Source organism: Panulirus ornatus, chromosome 59, assembly GCF_036320965.1.
Source record: "Panulirus ornatus isolate Po-2019 chromosome 59, ASM3632096v1, whole genome shotgun sequence".
NCBI classification, from domain to species: domain Eukaryota; kingdom Metazoa; phylum Arthropoda; class Malacostraca; order Decapoda; family Palinuridae; genus Panulirus; species Panulirus ornatus.
This window is the reverse complement of record NC_092282.1, coordinates 8,387,393-8,403,011: the sequence shown is the minus strand read 5'-3', so window position 1 is coordinate 8,403,011 and position 15,619 is coordinate 8,387,393. Positions and strand designations below refer to the sequence as shown.

General features: G+C 40.9%; 1 protein-coding gene across 45 annotated transcripts in view; it reads left to right on the top strand.

Moving 5' to 3' along the window:
- Positions 1 to 15,619, top strand: part of LOC139767191 (muscle calcium channel subunit alpha-1-like) — a 1,449,841-nt gene that overhangs the window by 1,108,260 nt on the left and 325,962 nt on the right. For all 45 annotated transcript variants that reach the window (XR_011717010.1, XM_071696301.1, XM_071696297.1 and 42 more), the window contains one exon: positions 2,091 to 2,237. Coding sequence is in view for 44 of the 45 variants with exons in the window: in XM_071696301.1 (XP_071552402.1) it covers positions 2,091 to 2,237 (147 nt within the window). In the remaining variant the exon portion in view is untranslated. The remainder of the gene's footprint in view (positions 1 to 2,090; positions 2,238 to 15,619) is intronic.

Below are 15,619 nucleotides of genomic sequence, written 5' to 3'. Positions count from 1 at the left end.
AAACTGAAATGGAACAGACGAGCAAGCACAGGTGCAAGTTCAGAGGCACACTCAGTACACGGGAATGGATGCCATTAGAACCATAAACCTTGCTTGTGGCCAGAGAAGGAAGCTCTTTTCAGACAGTTCAAAAAGAGATTACAAGAAAGGGCATAAGATTAGTAAGAGGAGTATCAGAGGGTGAAGGAATGTTAGAGTCATCCAAGGTGGATTTAGAGGAGAAATTGAGTTGTAAATATCCAGTCATTTAGCTTGGCTTTTGGTGGTCATTATGATACTAATTTTATGTTTATGGCTGTGATGCTTATTACTGTTAGTTTACACCTTTTGTGATTCATCTTCATGATCCACCTTTCTTCCTGCTCTGTAGACATGTATTGCTGCACCACCTTATTAGATCTTGGTTATGTCTGCTCTGGGAGACCTAGGAGATAGAAGTAGACTTTGGGGTACTGGGGCCTTGAACTTTCAGGAAGTTGATGGATATGTATGGGATAGAATGAATTGGATTGACATGATATGGCGGTATGGGTACTGTCACTGGACTGAACCAGGGTATACATAGGAGTTGAAATAAACCATGGAGTAGTGTGAGTGATATAGCTGTGAATGTTAGACTCAGGTTTTAGTACATTATAATGGTAGTCAGAGTGGATGTGTGAAGAAAAGATTGTTGTTTGCTTATTCTTGACATTACCATGCCAAGATGGGAGAAGCGACTAGATATAAGGTAAATTACTGTCTTGTTATTCTTCTAGAGTGGATTTTTACTAAGAAACCTCTGTATAGTAGCTGCGCCATACTTAAAGAAATAAATTTTATTTTGTTTTGCATTATCAAGAACTGCAACACACTTATCTTATTTTTTATTGTAAGCTGTTAAAATTTTAGATTATATATTATTTTTTACACTGTTTCAACTGTTTTCTTGTCTTGTGCTTTAGTTCTTTTGATAATTGTTTTCCACATTTTGTAATCTGAATTTTATATTTTCAGTAAATCCACAGAATCATAACTAACCTTTCGATATTTAACAATGCTGTTTCTGCTCCATTATTAACTTTTTACAACTTTATATCTCATTATTACCTCACCCATCACTGCCAGTGTCAATCACCACATTTCCTCCTTCTCCAACTCTTAGAACATTACCACTGTGACTACCTCCCTCATCCTGTCTGCTTTCATTATTCCCTCTATCACCAAGACTATTATAGATGGACCTCTACAGCACCATCACTATTATGTAACCTGTATTTTTTTTTTTTTTTTTTTTGTAATTACCTCATGATCTATTTCTAAGAAAGAGTCCTGTTGTTACCTAGGATCTCTTTTGAGAGATTCCTGCAGCCTAAGGCTGTGCTGCTTCGTGTAACATGGAAATGTGGACTTCTGTGGAGTGAAAAGTTCTTTGATGAAACTGTACTTGCAGTGGTACAGCTTTGCCATAGGTGACTGTTTACTCATGTTGTAGCCCCATACAGGAGGCATACAGTAACATGATGCTGTGAAGGCATATTCCACATTTATGTATATTTGTGTATTACATGTCCCAACCTTGTCAATTCCAGGGGAGAATAAGTTGATAATGTGTTTTTCAATCTTTAACTACTGTCACTAAGGTTAGAGTAAATGGGAGTCAGAGGTCATAGTTTACTGTTAGACTGTAGGATTTGCATTTGAAATCCAGCTACAATCATCAGAACCTAATGCTTATAATATATACAAGTTATATACGTGACATGTGATACATAACAATAACCATCACCACATCCACATGATCCTTACTCTTATTGTGTCCCACATTGTTATCATTCATCTTGCCCTTCCCATCAGTGGCATTCCCCTTACTACAACCCTTATCTCATAATCACTAATTACCCCCTGATCACCAATGCTGTCTCATTGATATCTCATGTTCTCTAATCATCACCACCACCACTTATGAATGATTTCCTCTATGACCTATCCACTTTCACCAACCTCTCCATAATCACTACTACCTCATCCCATAATTACCATCATTATTTTCTCATCTTTATATTTGTTGATACAGATCCTTTTATCTGTCCTTTTTCTCTGTCATTCAGGGGTCAGTTTATCGTCTACCATGATGGAGACATCACCAAACCAATGGTGGAGAAGAGGGTCTGGGAGAGAAATCCTTTCCACTTTGACAATGTAGCAAAAGCTATGTTAACACTCTTCACTGTATCAACATTTGAGGGTTGGCCTGGGTAAGTGTTATCCTGAAGTACGACTGCCATTTAGAGCAAAAATTTGTTTACAAAATCTTATGAGCTGAATTAGTAGTATCTTAAAGCTCTCTTTGATGAATTGATGAAGATCTTTAGAATTGGCACGCATAGGTAAACAATTTAGAAATGAAATCTCAGGAAAATGAGACTCTTTAGATATACATCTTCAGCCTTAGACTGTGGCTTTTCCTGGATACTTAGAAACAAATCAACTTTTGCAACATTATTTAGCATACAGTATTTGATAGCAAGTTTAGTATTTGGTATGTTTCAAAATTCTGTAAAACCATTTATAGATGATTCAGCTCCATTTTCATGTTATGATTTCATGTCCTAAAACTATACATGTTAACAGAAAACAACAATACAGTGTAGAGTTCTTTACTCATTAAGGATTTCTGATACTGTAAAGATGTGATCTTATATATATATATATAGGGTGGGGGAGGGTTCCAACAATGCTGTATGGTTGCGAGGCATGGGCTATGGATAGAGTTGTGCGCAGGAGGGTGGATGTGCTGGAAATGAGATGTTTGAGGACAATGTGTGGTGTGAGGTGGTTTGATCGAGTAAGTAATGTAAGGGTAAGAGAGATGTGTGGAAATAAAAGGGGCGTGGTTGAGAGAGCAGAAGAGGGTGTTTTGAAATGGTTTGGGCACATGGAGAGAATGAGTGAGGAAAGATTGACCAAGAGGATATATGTGTCGGAGGTGGAGGGAACGAGGAGAAGTGGGAGACCAAATTGGAGGTGCAAAGATGGAGTGAAAAAGATTTTGAGTGATCGGGGCCTGAACATGCAGGAGGGTGAAAGGCGGGCAAGGAATAGAGTGAATTGGATCGATGTGGTATACCGGGGTTGACGTGCTGTCAGTGGATTGAATCAGGGCATGTGAAGCGTCTGGGGTAAACCATGGAAAGCTGTGTGGGGCCTGGATGTGGAAAGGGAGCTGTGGTTTCGGGCATTATTTCATGACAGCTAGAGACTGAGTGTGAACGAATGAGGCCTTTGTTGTCTTTTCTTAGCGCTACCCCACTCACATGAGGGGGGAGGGGGATGGTATTCCATGTGTGGCGAGGTGGCGATGGGAATGAATAAAGGCAGACAGTGTGAATTGTGTGCATGGGTATATATGTATGTGTCTGTGTGTGTATATATATATGAGCACATTGAGATGTATAGGTATGTATATTTGCGTGTGTGGACGTGTGTGTATATACATGTGTGTGGGGGTGGGTTGGGCCATTTCTTTCGTCTGTTTCCTTGCGCTACCTCGCAAACGTGGGAGACAGCGACAAAGCAAACTAAATAAAATAAAATATAAATAAATATATATATATATATATATATATATATATATATATATATATATATATATATATATATATATATATATATATAGGGATAGGGGAGAAACAATACTTCCCTTGCATTCCTCACGTGTCGTAGAAGGCGACTAAAGGGGACGGGAGCAGGGGGCTAGAAACCCTCCCCTCCTTGTATTTTAACTTTCTAAACGGGGAAACAGAAGAAGGAGTCACACGGGGAATGCTAATCCTCCTCGAAGGCTCAGATTGGGGTGTCTAAATGTGTATGGATGTAACCAAGATGAGAAAAAAGGAGAGATAGGCAGTATGTTTGAGGAAAGGAACCTGGATGTTTTGGCTCTGAGTGAAACGAAGCTCAAGTGTAAAAGGGAAAAGTGGTTTTGGAATGTCTTAGGAGTAAAGTCAGGGGTTAGTTAGAGGACAAGAGCAAGGGAAGGAGTAGCACTACTCCTGAAACAGGAGTGGTGGGAGTATGTGATAGAGTGTAAGAAAGTAAACTCTAGATTGATATGGGTAAAACTGAAAGTTGATGGAGAGAGATGGGTGAGTATTGATGCGTATGCACCTGGGCATGAGAAGAAAGATCATGAGAGGCAAGTGTTTTGGGAGCAGCTGAGGGAGTGTGTTAATTTTTATTGGGGGCCCCGGAATAGTGAGGGGTTTTTTAAATTTGCAAAGGTGAGAAATTTTGGGGCCCAAGTTTGGGGGGTTTAATTGGTGTCATGGGGTGTTCGGTTTTGGGAAAATGGAAATGGAAGAGCTTTAGTTTTATGTCCCGAAAAGGGGAGGTGTTTGGGGAATTTTGCATGGTTTAAAAAGGAGATTTCAAAAGTAAAATTATGAAAATTTGGAAAAGATGGCCAAAAAGGAGAAAATTATTGGTTTTGGTTTTAAATTTGAAAGGGCAGGAAAAGAGAGAATTTTGGGAATGTTAATGTGTTTTGAAAGGGGGAAAAACGGGAGGGATTTTCTGATAATTACCCTTGTGGAGGCGAAGGGTTAAAAGATTTGTAAAATTTTTTCAAAAAAAAAGAAGAGAGAATTTTGGGGGTTTGAAGAGAGTGGTGAGTGTAAGTGGGGCGGGGAAGGAGACTTGTTGAGGAATTACCGGGATAGACTGAGAAACAGAAGGGAAAAAAAGGTGAGAAAAAAAGGTTTGGGTTAAAGGGGAAAAGGTGGGGGGGGAAGGGGGAAGGTTTTTGGGGGAAAGGGTAAGTGATGGCTTTTGCAAAAGATGCTTGGGGGGGAAATGGGGAAAGGGTATAAAGTGGGGGGTTTTGAAAAAGTAAGATTATTAGTGAAAGGAAAGGGGAAGGGGGGTTTTGGGCCCTTTTTTGCAGGGAAATAATGAAATGATGGGAAAATGTATAAAAGAAAGAGGCAGGGGTCAAGAGAAAGGTGCAAGAGGTGAAAAAGGGGCAAATGAGAGTTGGGGTGAGGGGGAGTATCAATTTAAATTTTAAAAGAAATTTTAAAAAGGTGTTTTTGGAAAGGGGGTAAATAAAATGCGTTTAAAAAAAGGGGAAAAAATGGGGAACTTTTGGGGGAAGGGGGGAATTTTGGGGAAATTGATAAAATTTTGTGGTGATTTTTTGAGAAGGAGATGGAAATGAATATTTTGAAGGTTTTTTGAATTGTTTGATAATTAAATTTGGGGATTTTTGGGTGTTTTTTTGGGGGTTTTTTTGCAAAGTAAAAGGGTTAGGGGAAAAAATTTGGTTTTAAACAGAGGAAAAGGGGTAAAAACTTTGGGGGGGATGAAAGCCGGGAAGGAGCGGGGGTTTTGGGGGGGGATTGAGGGAATTTTTTAAAAAGGGGGTGACTTTTTTGTTGAATGGTGGTTAAGGTTTTTTAAAGTATGTATGATCAAAGGTGAGGTCCTGAGGTTCGGAATTTTTTGCTTTTTGTGCCATTGTTTAAAAGGCAAAGGGGAAAAAAGTGAGTGTTTCAATTACCGGATGTATTGTTTTTTTGAGTATTCCTGGGGAAAAAATTTTATGGGAGGGGATTGGAAATTTAGGGGTGAAGGGTTTTACAAGCATCAGATTGGGGGAAGTTTCAGGGGGGGGTTTTTTAAATTTTAGGTTTAAGTGTTGGGTTTGTTTTTTTGCTTTTAAGAAGGGATTGAGAAATTTCTTAGAAAAGCAAAAGGATTTTATGTAACTTTTGGATCTGGAGGGAAAATTTGATTTGAGTTTTATAAGTTTTCTGGGGGGTTTTTAAAATATATATTTTGGGGGGAGGCGTTTTAGAAACAGTGAAAAAATTTTTATAGGATGTAAAGGGATGTGTAGTGTAGGAAAAGAGGAAAGTGATTGGTTCTCGGGGAATGTAAGGTTTTTGGGGAAAAAGGGGTGATGTTTCCATTGGGTTTTTTAATTTGTTTTTGGGGTGGGGGGTTTTTTAAGGGGAGGTTTTAAAGCAAGAGTTTTGGGGAAAGAGGGGCAAGTTTGCAGGCTGTTGTGGATGAAAAGCTTTGGGAAGTGAGTCAGTTGTTTTTTTGCCGATGATACAGCCTTGGGGTGATTCTGGAAAAAATTTCAGAAGCTGGTGACTGAGTTTGGTAAAAAATGTTTAAAGAAGAAAAATTTAGAGTAAATGTAAATAAAAGGGAAGGGTTTTTAGGTACAGTAGGGTTGAGGGAAAAAAACAATTTGGGAGGGAAGTTTGGTTTTAAAAAAACTGGAGGAAAATGAAGTGTTTTGGGGTAACGGGAGTGGGTCTTCCCGGGATTGGGAACCCTGGGTTGGAAAATGAATCTTTGGGGGGGGGGAGGGGGGGAACAAAAACTAAGGGGGCTTTGAAGAATGTGTGGAAGTTTTAGAAAATTTTCTCGGGAAAGAAAAATTTGGGGGGGTTTTAAGGAAAAGGGGTTCCAACAAGGGTTTTATTTTGTGAACATTTGGGGGTTAAAATAGGGTTGTCCAGGAAATTTGGGTTTTGCTTTGGAAAAGAGATTTTGAGGACAAAATTTTTTGGTTTTTGAGGTGGTTTTGACGGGTAAGTAATTTAAGGGGGGAAAAAGAGATTTTGTGGTAATTTTAAAAAAGGTGTTGGGTTTAGAGAAAACAGAAAGAAAGGGGGGGGGGGGTTTTTTTGAAAAAGGTTTTGGGCAAATGGAGAAAAAGAGTGGGAAAGTTGACCAAAAAGGTATATGTTTTTTGAGGTTTTTAGGGAAGAGGAGAAGTGGGTACCAAATTGGAGGTGAAAAATGGGTTTAAAAAGATTTTGAGTAAAGGGGGCCCTGAACATGCAGGAGGGGGTGAAAGGGGGGCAAGGAAAAGGAAATGGAAAATTTGGGAAAGATGGGTATAAACCGGGGTTGACGTGCTGTTAAATGGGTTTTAACCAAAGGGGATTGGGAAAATCTGGGGGAAACCATTTGGGAAAATTCTGTGGGGCCCCGGATGTGGAAAGGGGGAGTTTTTGGTTTCGGTTTTCATTATTACATGACAGCTAGAGAAATGGGGTGTGAAGAAAAAGGCCTTTGTTGGGCTTTTCTTAGGCTACCCCAACTTTGGGGGGGAGGGGGATTCTCTCCATGTGACCAAACCATTTCAAAACACCCTCTTCTGCTCTCTCAACACACCCACGCTCTTTTTATTTCCACACATCTCTCTTACCTCTACGTTACTTACTCGATCAAACCACCTCACACCACACATTGTCCTCAAACATCTCATTTCCAGCACATCCATCCTCCTGCGCACAACTCTATCCATAGTCCACGCCTCGCAACCATACAACATTGTTGGAACCACTATTCCTTCAAACATACCCATTTTTGCTCTCCGAGATAATGTTCTCGACTTCCACACATTCTTCAAGGCTCCCAGAATTTTCGCCCCCTCCCCCACCCTATGATCCACTTCCGCTTCCATAATTCCATCCGCTGCCAGATCCACTCCCAGATATCTAAAACACTTCACTTCCTCCAGTTTTTCTCCATTCAAACTCACCTCCCAATTGACTTGACCCTCAACCCTACTGTACCTAATAACCTTGCTCTTATTCACATTTACTCTTAACTTTCTTCTTTCACACACTTTACCAAACTCAGTCACCAGCTTCTGCAGTTTCTCACATGAATCAGCCACCAGCACTGTATCATCAGCGAACAACAACTGACTCACTTCCCAAGCTCTCTCATCCCCAACAGACTTCATACTTGCCCCTCTTTCCAAAACTCTTGCATTTACCTCCCTAACAACCCCATCCATAAACAAATTAAACAACCATGGAGACATCACACACCCCTGCCGCAAACCTACATTCACTGAGAACCAATCACTTTCCTCTCTTCCTACACGTACACATGCCTTACATCCTCGATAAAAACTTTTCACTGCTTCTAACAACTTGCCTTCCACACCATATATTCTTAATACCTTCCACAGAGCATCTCTATCAACTCTATCATATGCCTTCTCCAGATCCATAAATGCTACATACAAATCCATTTGCTTTTCTAAGTATTTCTCACATACATTCTTCAAAGCATATATATATATATATATATATATATATATATATATATATATATATGCAAACGTTGAGATGTATAGGTATGTATATTTGCGTTTGTGGACGTGTATGTATATACATGTGTATGTGGGTGGGTTGGGCCATTCTTGCATCTGTTTCCTTGCGCGACCTCACCAACGCGGGAGACAGTGACAAAGCAAAATAAATGAATAAATAGATAAATAAATATATATATATATCTTTTCTTTTCTTTTAAACTATCCGCCATTTCCCGCATTAGCGAGGTAGCGTTAAGAACAGAGGACTGGGCCTTTGTGGAATATCCTCACCTGGCCCCCCTCTGTTCCTTCTTTTGGAAAATTAAAAAAAAGAAAAAAAAAAACGAGATGGGAGGATTTCCAGCCTCCCGCTCCCTCCCCTTTTAGTCGCCTTCTACGACACGCAGGGAATACGTGGGAAGTATTCTTTCTCCCCTATCCCCAGGGATATATATATATATATATATATATATATATATATATATATATATATATATATATATATGTATATATATATATATATATATATATATATCATCATACTTTCATTATACTTTGTCGCTGTCTCCCATTTTAGCGAGGTAGCGCAAGGAAACAGACGAAAGAATGGCCCAACCCACCCACAAACACATGTATATACATACATGCCCACACACTCACATATACATACCAATACATTTCAATGTATACATACATACACAGACAAATATATATATATATATATATATATATATATATATATATATATATATATATATATATATATATATATATATATATATATTATTTATTCAATTATTTTGCTTTGTTGCTGTCTCCTGCATTAGCGAGGTAGTGCAAGGAAACAGATAAAGAATGGCCCAAACCACCCACATACACATGTTTATACATACACGTCCACACACGCAAGTACACATACCTATACATCTCAATGTATACATATATACACACACAGACATACACATATATACACATGTACATAATTCATACTGTCTGCCTTTATTCCTTCCCATCGCCACCTCACCACACATGGAATAACAACCCCCTCCCCCCTCATGTGCACGAGGTAGCGCTAGGAAAAGACAACAAAGGCCACATTCATTCACACTCAAGTCTCTAGCTGTCATGTAATAATGCACCAAAACCACAGCTCCCTTTCCACATCCAGGCCCCACAGAACTTTCCATGGTTTACCACAGATGCTTCACATGCCCTGGTTCAATCCATTGAAAGCACGTCGACCCCGGTATACCACATCATTCCAATTCACTCTAGTCCTTGTACGCTTTTCACCCTCCTGCATGTTCAGGCCCCGATCACTCAAAATCTTTTTCACTCCATCTTTCCACCTTCAATTTGGTCTCCCACTTCTCCTCGTTCCCTCCACCTCTGACACATACATCCTCTTGGTCAATCTTTCCTCAATCATTCTCTCCATGTGACCAAACCATTTCAAAACACCCTCTTCTGCTCTCTCAACCACACTATTTTTATTACCACACATCTCTCTTCCCTATTATTACTTACTCGATCAAACCACCTCACACCACATATTGTCCTCAAACATCTCATTTCCAGCACATCCACCCTCCTGCGCACAACTCTGTCCATAGCCCACGCCTCGCAACCATACAACATTGTTGGAACCACTATTCCTTTAAACATACCCATTTTTGCTTTCCGAGATAATGTTCTCGACTTCCACACATTCTGCAAGGCTCCCAGAATTTTCGCCCCCTCCCCCACCCTATGATTCACTTCCGCTTCCATGGTTCCATCCGCTGCCAAATCCACTCCCAGATATCTAAAACAGTTCACTTCCTCCAGTTTTTCTCCATTCAAACTTACCTCCCAATTGACTTGACCCTCAACCTTACTGTACCTAATAACCTTACTCTTATTTATATTTACTCTCAACTTTCTTCTTTCACACACTTTGCCAAACTCAGTCACCAGCTTCTGCAGTTTCTCACATGAATCAGCCACCAGTGCTGTATCATCAGTGAACAACAACTGACTCACTTCCCAAGCTCTCTCATCCACAGCAGACTGCATACTTGCCCCTCTTTCCAAAACTCTTGCATTCACCTCCCTAACAACCCCATCCATAAACAAATTAAACAACCATGGGGATATCACACACCCCTGCCGCAAACCTACATTCACTGTATTTTTTTTTTTTTTTTTTTTATTTTTTATTTTTGCTGTCTCCCGCGTTTGCGAGGTAGCGCAAGGAAACAGACAAAAGAAATGGCCCAACCCACCCCCATACACATGCCTTGATTCAATCCACTGACAGCACGTCAACCCCGGTATACCACATCGCTCCAATTCACTCTATTCTTTGCCCTCCTTTCACCCTCCTGCATGTTCAGGCCCCGATCACACAAAATCTTTTTCACTCCATCTTTCCACCTCCAATTTGGTCTCCCTCTTCTCCTCGTTCCCTCCACCTCCGACACATATATCCTCTTGGTCAATCTTTCCTCACTCATTCTCTCCATGTGACCAAACCATTTCAAAACACCCTCTTCTGCTCTCTCAGCCACGCTCTTTTTATTTCCTTACGTTACTTACTCGATCAAACCACCTCACACCACACATTGTCCTCAAACATCTCATTTCCAGCACATCCATCCTCCTGCGCACAACTCTATCCATAGTCCACGCCTCGCAACCATACAACATTGTTGGAACCACTATTCCTTCAAACATACCCATTTTTGCTTTCCGAGATAATGTTCTCGACTTCCACACATTCTTCAAGGCTCCCAGAATTTTCGCCCCCTCCCCCACCCTATGGTCCACTTCCGCTTCCATGGTTCCATCCGCTGCCAGATCCACTCCCAGATATCTAAAACACTTCACTTCCTCCAGTTTTTCTCCATTCAAACTCACCTCCCAATTGAATTGACCCTCAACCCTACTGTACCTAATAACCTTGCTCTTATTCACATTTACTCTTAACTTTCTTCTTTCACACACTTTACCAAACTCAGTCACCAGCTTCTGCAGTTTCTCACATGAATCAGCCACCAGCGCTGTATCATCAGCGAACAACAACTGACTCACTTCCCGAGCTCTCTCATCCCCAACAGACTTCATACTTGCCCCTCTTTCCAAAACTCTTGCATTCACCTCCCTAACAACCCCATCCATAAACAAATTAAACAACCATGGAGACATCACACACCCCTGCCGCAAACCTACATTCACTGAGAACCAATCACTTTCCTCTCTTCCTACACATACACATGCCTTACATCCTCGATAAAAACTTTTCACTGCTTCTAACAACTTGCCTCCCACACCATATATTCTTGATACCTTCCACAGAGCATCTCTATCAACTCTATCATATGCCTTCTCCAGATCCATAAATGCTACATACAAATCCATTTGCTTTTCTAAGTATTTCTCACATACATTCTTCAAAGCAAACACCTGATCCACACATCCTCTACCACTTCTGAAACCACACTGCTCTTCCCCAATCTGATGCTCTGTACATGCCTTCACCCTCTCAATCAATACCCTCCCATATAATTTGCCAGGAATACTCAACAAACTTATACCTCTGTAATTTGAGCACTCATCTTATCCCCTTTGCCTTTGTACAATGGCACTATGCACGCATTCGCCAATTCCTCAGGCACTTCACATGAGTTACATACATTCACTGTATATATATATATATTTATATATGAGTGAGCTTGGGAAGGAGACTTGTGTGAGGATGTCCAGGGAGAGATTGAGGGTAGAATGGAAAAGGTAAGAGTAAGTGACGTAAAAAAAGGAAGTTGTGGAGGAATGAGACATATTTAGGGAAGCAGTGATGGCTTGCGCAAAAGATGCTTGTGGCATGAGAAATGTGGGAGATGGAAGATTAGAAAGGGTAGTGAGGGGACAGATGAGGAAGTGAGATTATTAGTGAAAGAGAGGAGAGAGGCACTTGGACGATTTTTGCAGAGAGATGATGCATATGACTGGGAGATGTTTAAAAGAAAGAGGCAGAAGGTCAAGAGAAAGGTGCAAGAGGTGAAAAAGAGGGCAAATGAGAGTTGGGGTGAGAGAGTATCATTAAATTTTAAGGAGAATAAAAAGGTGTTTTGGAAGGAGGTAAATAAAATGCGTAAGACAAGGGAACAAATGGGAACATCAGTGAAGGGAGCTAATGGAAGGTGATGACAAATAGTGGTGATGTGAGAAGGAGATGGAGTGAATATTTTGAAGGTTTGTTGAATGTGTTTGATAATAGAGTGGCAGATATGGGGTGTTTTGGTCGAGGTGGTGTGCAAAGTGAGAGGGTTAGGGAAAATGATTTGGTAAACAGAGAAGAGGTAGTAAAAGCTTTGTGGAAGATGAAAGCCGGCAAGGCAGCGAGTTTGGGTGGTATTGCAGTGGAATTAATTTAAAAAGGGGGTGACTGTATTGTTGACTGGTTGGTAAGGATATTTGATGTATGTATGACTCATGGTGAGGTACCTGAGGACTTGCGGAATGATTGCATAGTGCCATTGTACAAAGGCAAAGGGGATAAGAGTGAGTGTTCAGATTACAGATGTATAAGTTTGTTGAGTATTCCTGGTAAATTATATGGGATGGTATTGATTGAGAGGGTGAAGGCATTACAGAGCATCAGATTGGGGAAGTGCAGTGTGGTTTCATAAGTGGTAGATGAAGTGTGGATCAGGTGTTTGCTTTGAAGAATGTATATGAGAAATACTTAGAAAAGCAAATGGATTTGTATGTAACATTTATGGATCTGGAGAATGCATATGATAGAGTTGATAGAGATGCTCTGTGGAAGGTATTAAAGATATATTGTGTGGGAGGCAAGTTGTTAGAAGCAGTGAAAAGTTTTTATCGAGGATGTAAGGCATGTGTATGTGTAGGAAGAGAGGAAAGTGATTGGTTCTCAGTGAATGTAAGTTTGCGGCAGGGGTGTGTGATGTTTCCATGGTTGTTTAATTTGTTTATGGATGGGGTTGTTAGGGAGGTGAATGCAAGAGTTTTGGAAAGAGGGGCAAGTATGCAGTCTGTTGTGGATGAAAAAGCTTGGGAAGTGAGTCAGTTGTTGTTCGCCGATGATACAGCACTGGTGGCTGATTCATGCGAGTGACTGCAGAAGCTGGTGACTGAGTTTGGTAAAGCATGTGAAAGAAGAAAGCTGAGAGTAAATGTGAATAAGAGCAAGGTTATTAGGTACAGTAGGGTTGAGGGACAAGTCAACTGGGAGGTAAGCTTGAATGAAGGAAAACTGGAGGAAGTGAAGTGTTTTGGATATCTGGGAGTGGATCTGGCAGTGGATGGAACCATGGAAGCGGAAGTGAATCATAGGGTGGGGGAGGGGATGAAAGCTCTGGGAGCATTGAAGAATGTGTGGAAGTTGAGAACATTATCTCAGAAAGCAAAAATGGGTATGTTTGAAGGAATAGTGGTTCCAAGAATGTTATATGGTTGTGAAGCATGGGCTATAGATAGAGTTGTGCGGAGGAGGGTGGGTGTGCTGGAAATGAGATGTTTGAGGACAATATGTGGTGTGAGGTGGTTTGAGCGAGTAAGTAATAATTGTGTAAGAGAGATGTGTGGTAATAAAAAGAGTGTGGTTGAGAGAGCAGAAGAGGGTGTGTTGAAATGGTTTGGTCATATGGAGAAAATGAGTGAGGAAAGATTGACCAAGAGGATATATGTGTCAGAGGTGGAGGGAACGAGGAGAAGTGGGATACCAAATTGGAGGTGGAAAGATGGAGTGAAAAAGATTTTGAGTGATTGGGGCCTGAACATGCAGGAGGGTGAAAGGCGTGCAAGGAATGGAGTGAATTGGAACGATGTGGTATACCGGAGTTGACGTGCTGTTAGTGGATTGAACCAGGGCATGCGAAGCATCTGGGGTAAACCATGGAAAGTTCTGTGGGGCCTGGATGTGGAAAGGGAGCTGTGGTTTCGGTGCATTATTACATGACAGCTAGAGACTTGAGTGTGAACGAATATGGCCTTTGTTGTCTTTTCCTAGCGCTACCTTGTGCACACGAGGGGGGAGTGGGTTGTTATTTCATGTGTGGTGGGGTGGCGATGGGAATGAATAAAGGCAGACAGTATGAACTATGTACATGTGTATATATGCATATGTCTGTGTGTGTATATATATATATATATATATATATATATATATATATATATATATATATATATATTTTTTTTTTTTTTTTTTTTTTTTTTTTTTGCTTTGTCGCTGTCTCCCGCGTTTGCGAGGTAGCGCAAGGAAACAGACGAAAGAAATGGCCCAACCCACCCCCATACACATGTATATACATACGTCCACACACGCAAATATACATACCTACACAGCTTTCCATGGTTTACCCCAGACGCTTCACATGCCTTGATTCAATCCACTGACAGCACGTCAACCCCGGTATACCACATCGCTCCAATTCACTATTCCTTGCCCTCCTTTCACCCTCCTGCATGTTCAGGCCCCGATCACACAAAATCTTTTTCACTCCATCTTTCCACCTCCAATTTGGTCTCCCTCTTCTCCTCGTTCCCTCCACCTCCGACACATATATCCTCTTGGTCAATCTTTCCTCACTCATTCTCTCCATGTGACCAAACCATTTCAAAACACCCTCTTCTGCTCTCTCAACCACGCTCTTTTTATTTCCACACATCTCTCTTACCTCTACGTTACTTACTCGATCAAACCACCTCACACCACACATTGTCCTCAAACATCTCATTTCCAGCACATCCATCCTCCTGCGCACAACTCTATCCATAGTCCACGCCTCGCAACCATACAACATTGTTGGAACCACTATTCCTTCAAACATACCCATTTTTGCTCTCCGAGATAATGTTCTCGACTTCCACACATTCTTCAAGGCTCCCAGAATTTTCGCCCCCTCCCCCACCCTATGATCCACTTCCGCTTCCATAATTCCATCCGCTGCCAGATCCACTCCCAGATATCTAAAACACTTCACTTCCTCCAGTTTTTCTCCATTCAAACTCACCTCCCAATTGACTTGACCCTCAACCCTACTGTACCTAATAACCTTGCTCTTATTCACATTTACTCTTAACTTTCTTCTTTCACACACTTTACCAAACTCAGTCACCAGCTTCTGCAGTTTCTCACATGAATCAGCCACCAGCACTGTATCATCAGCGAACAACAACTGACTCACTTCCCAAGCTCTCTCATCCCCAACAGACTTCATACTTGCCCCTCTTTCCAAAACTCTTGCATTTACCTCCCTAACAACCCCATCCATAAACAAATTAAACAACCATGGAGACATCACACACCCCTGCCGCAAACCTACATTCACTGAGAACCAATCACTTTCCTCTCTTCCTACACGTACACATGCCTTACATCCTCGATAAAAACTTTTCACTGCTTCTAACAACTTGCCTTCCACACCATATATTCTTAATACCTTCCACAGAGCATCTCTATCAACTCTATCATATGCCTTCTCCAGATCCATAAATGCTACATAC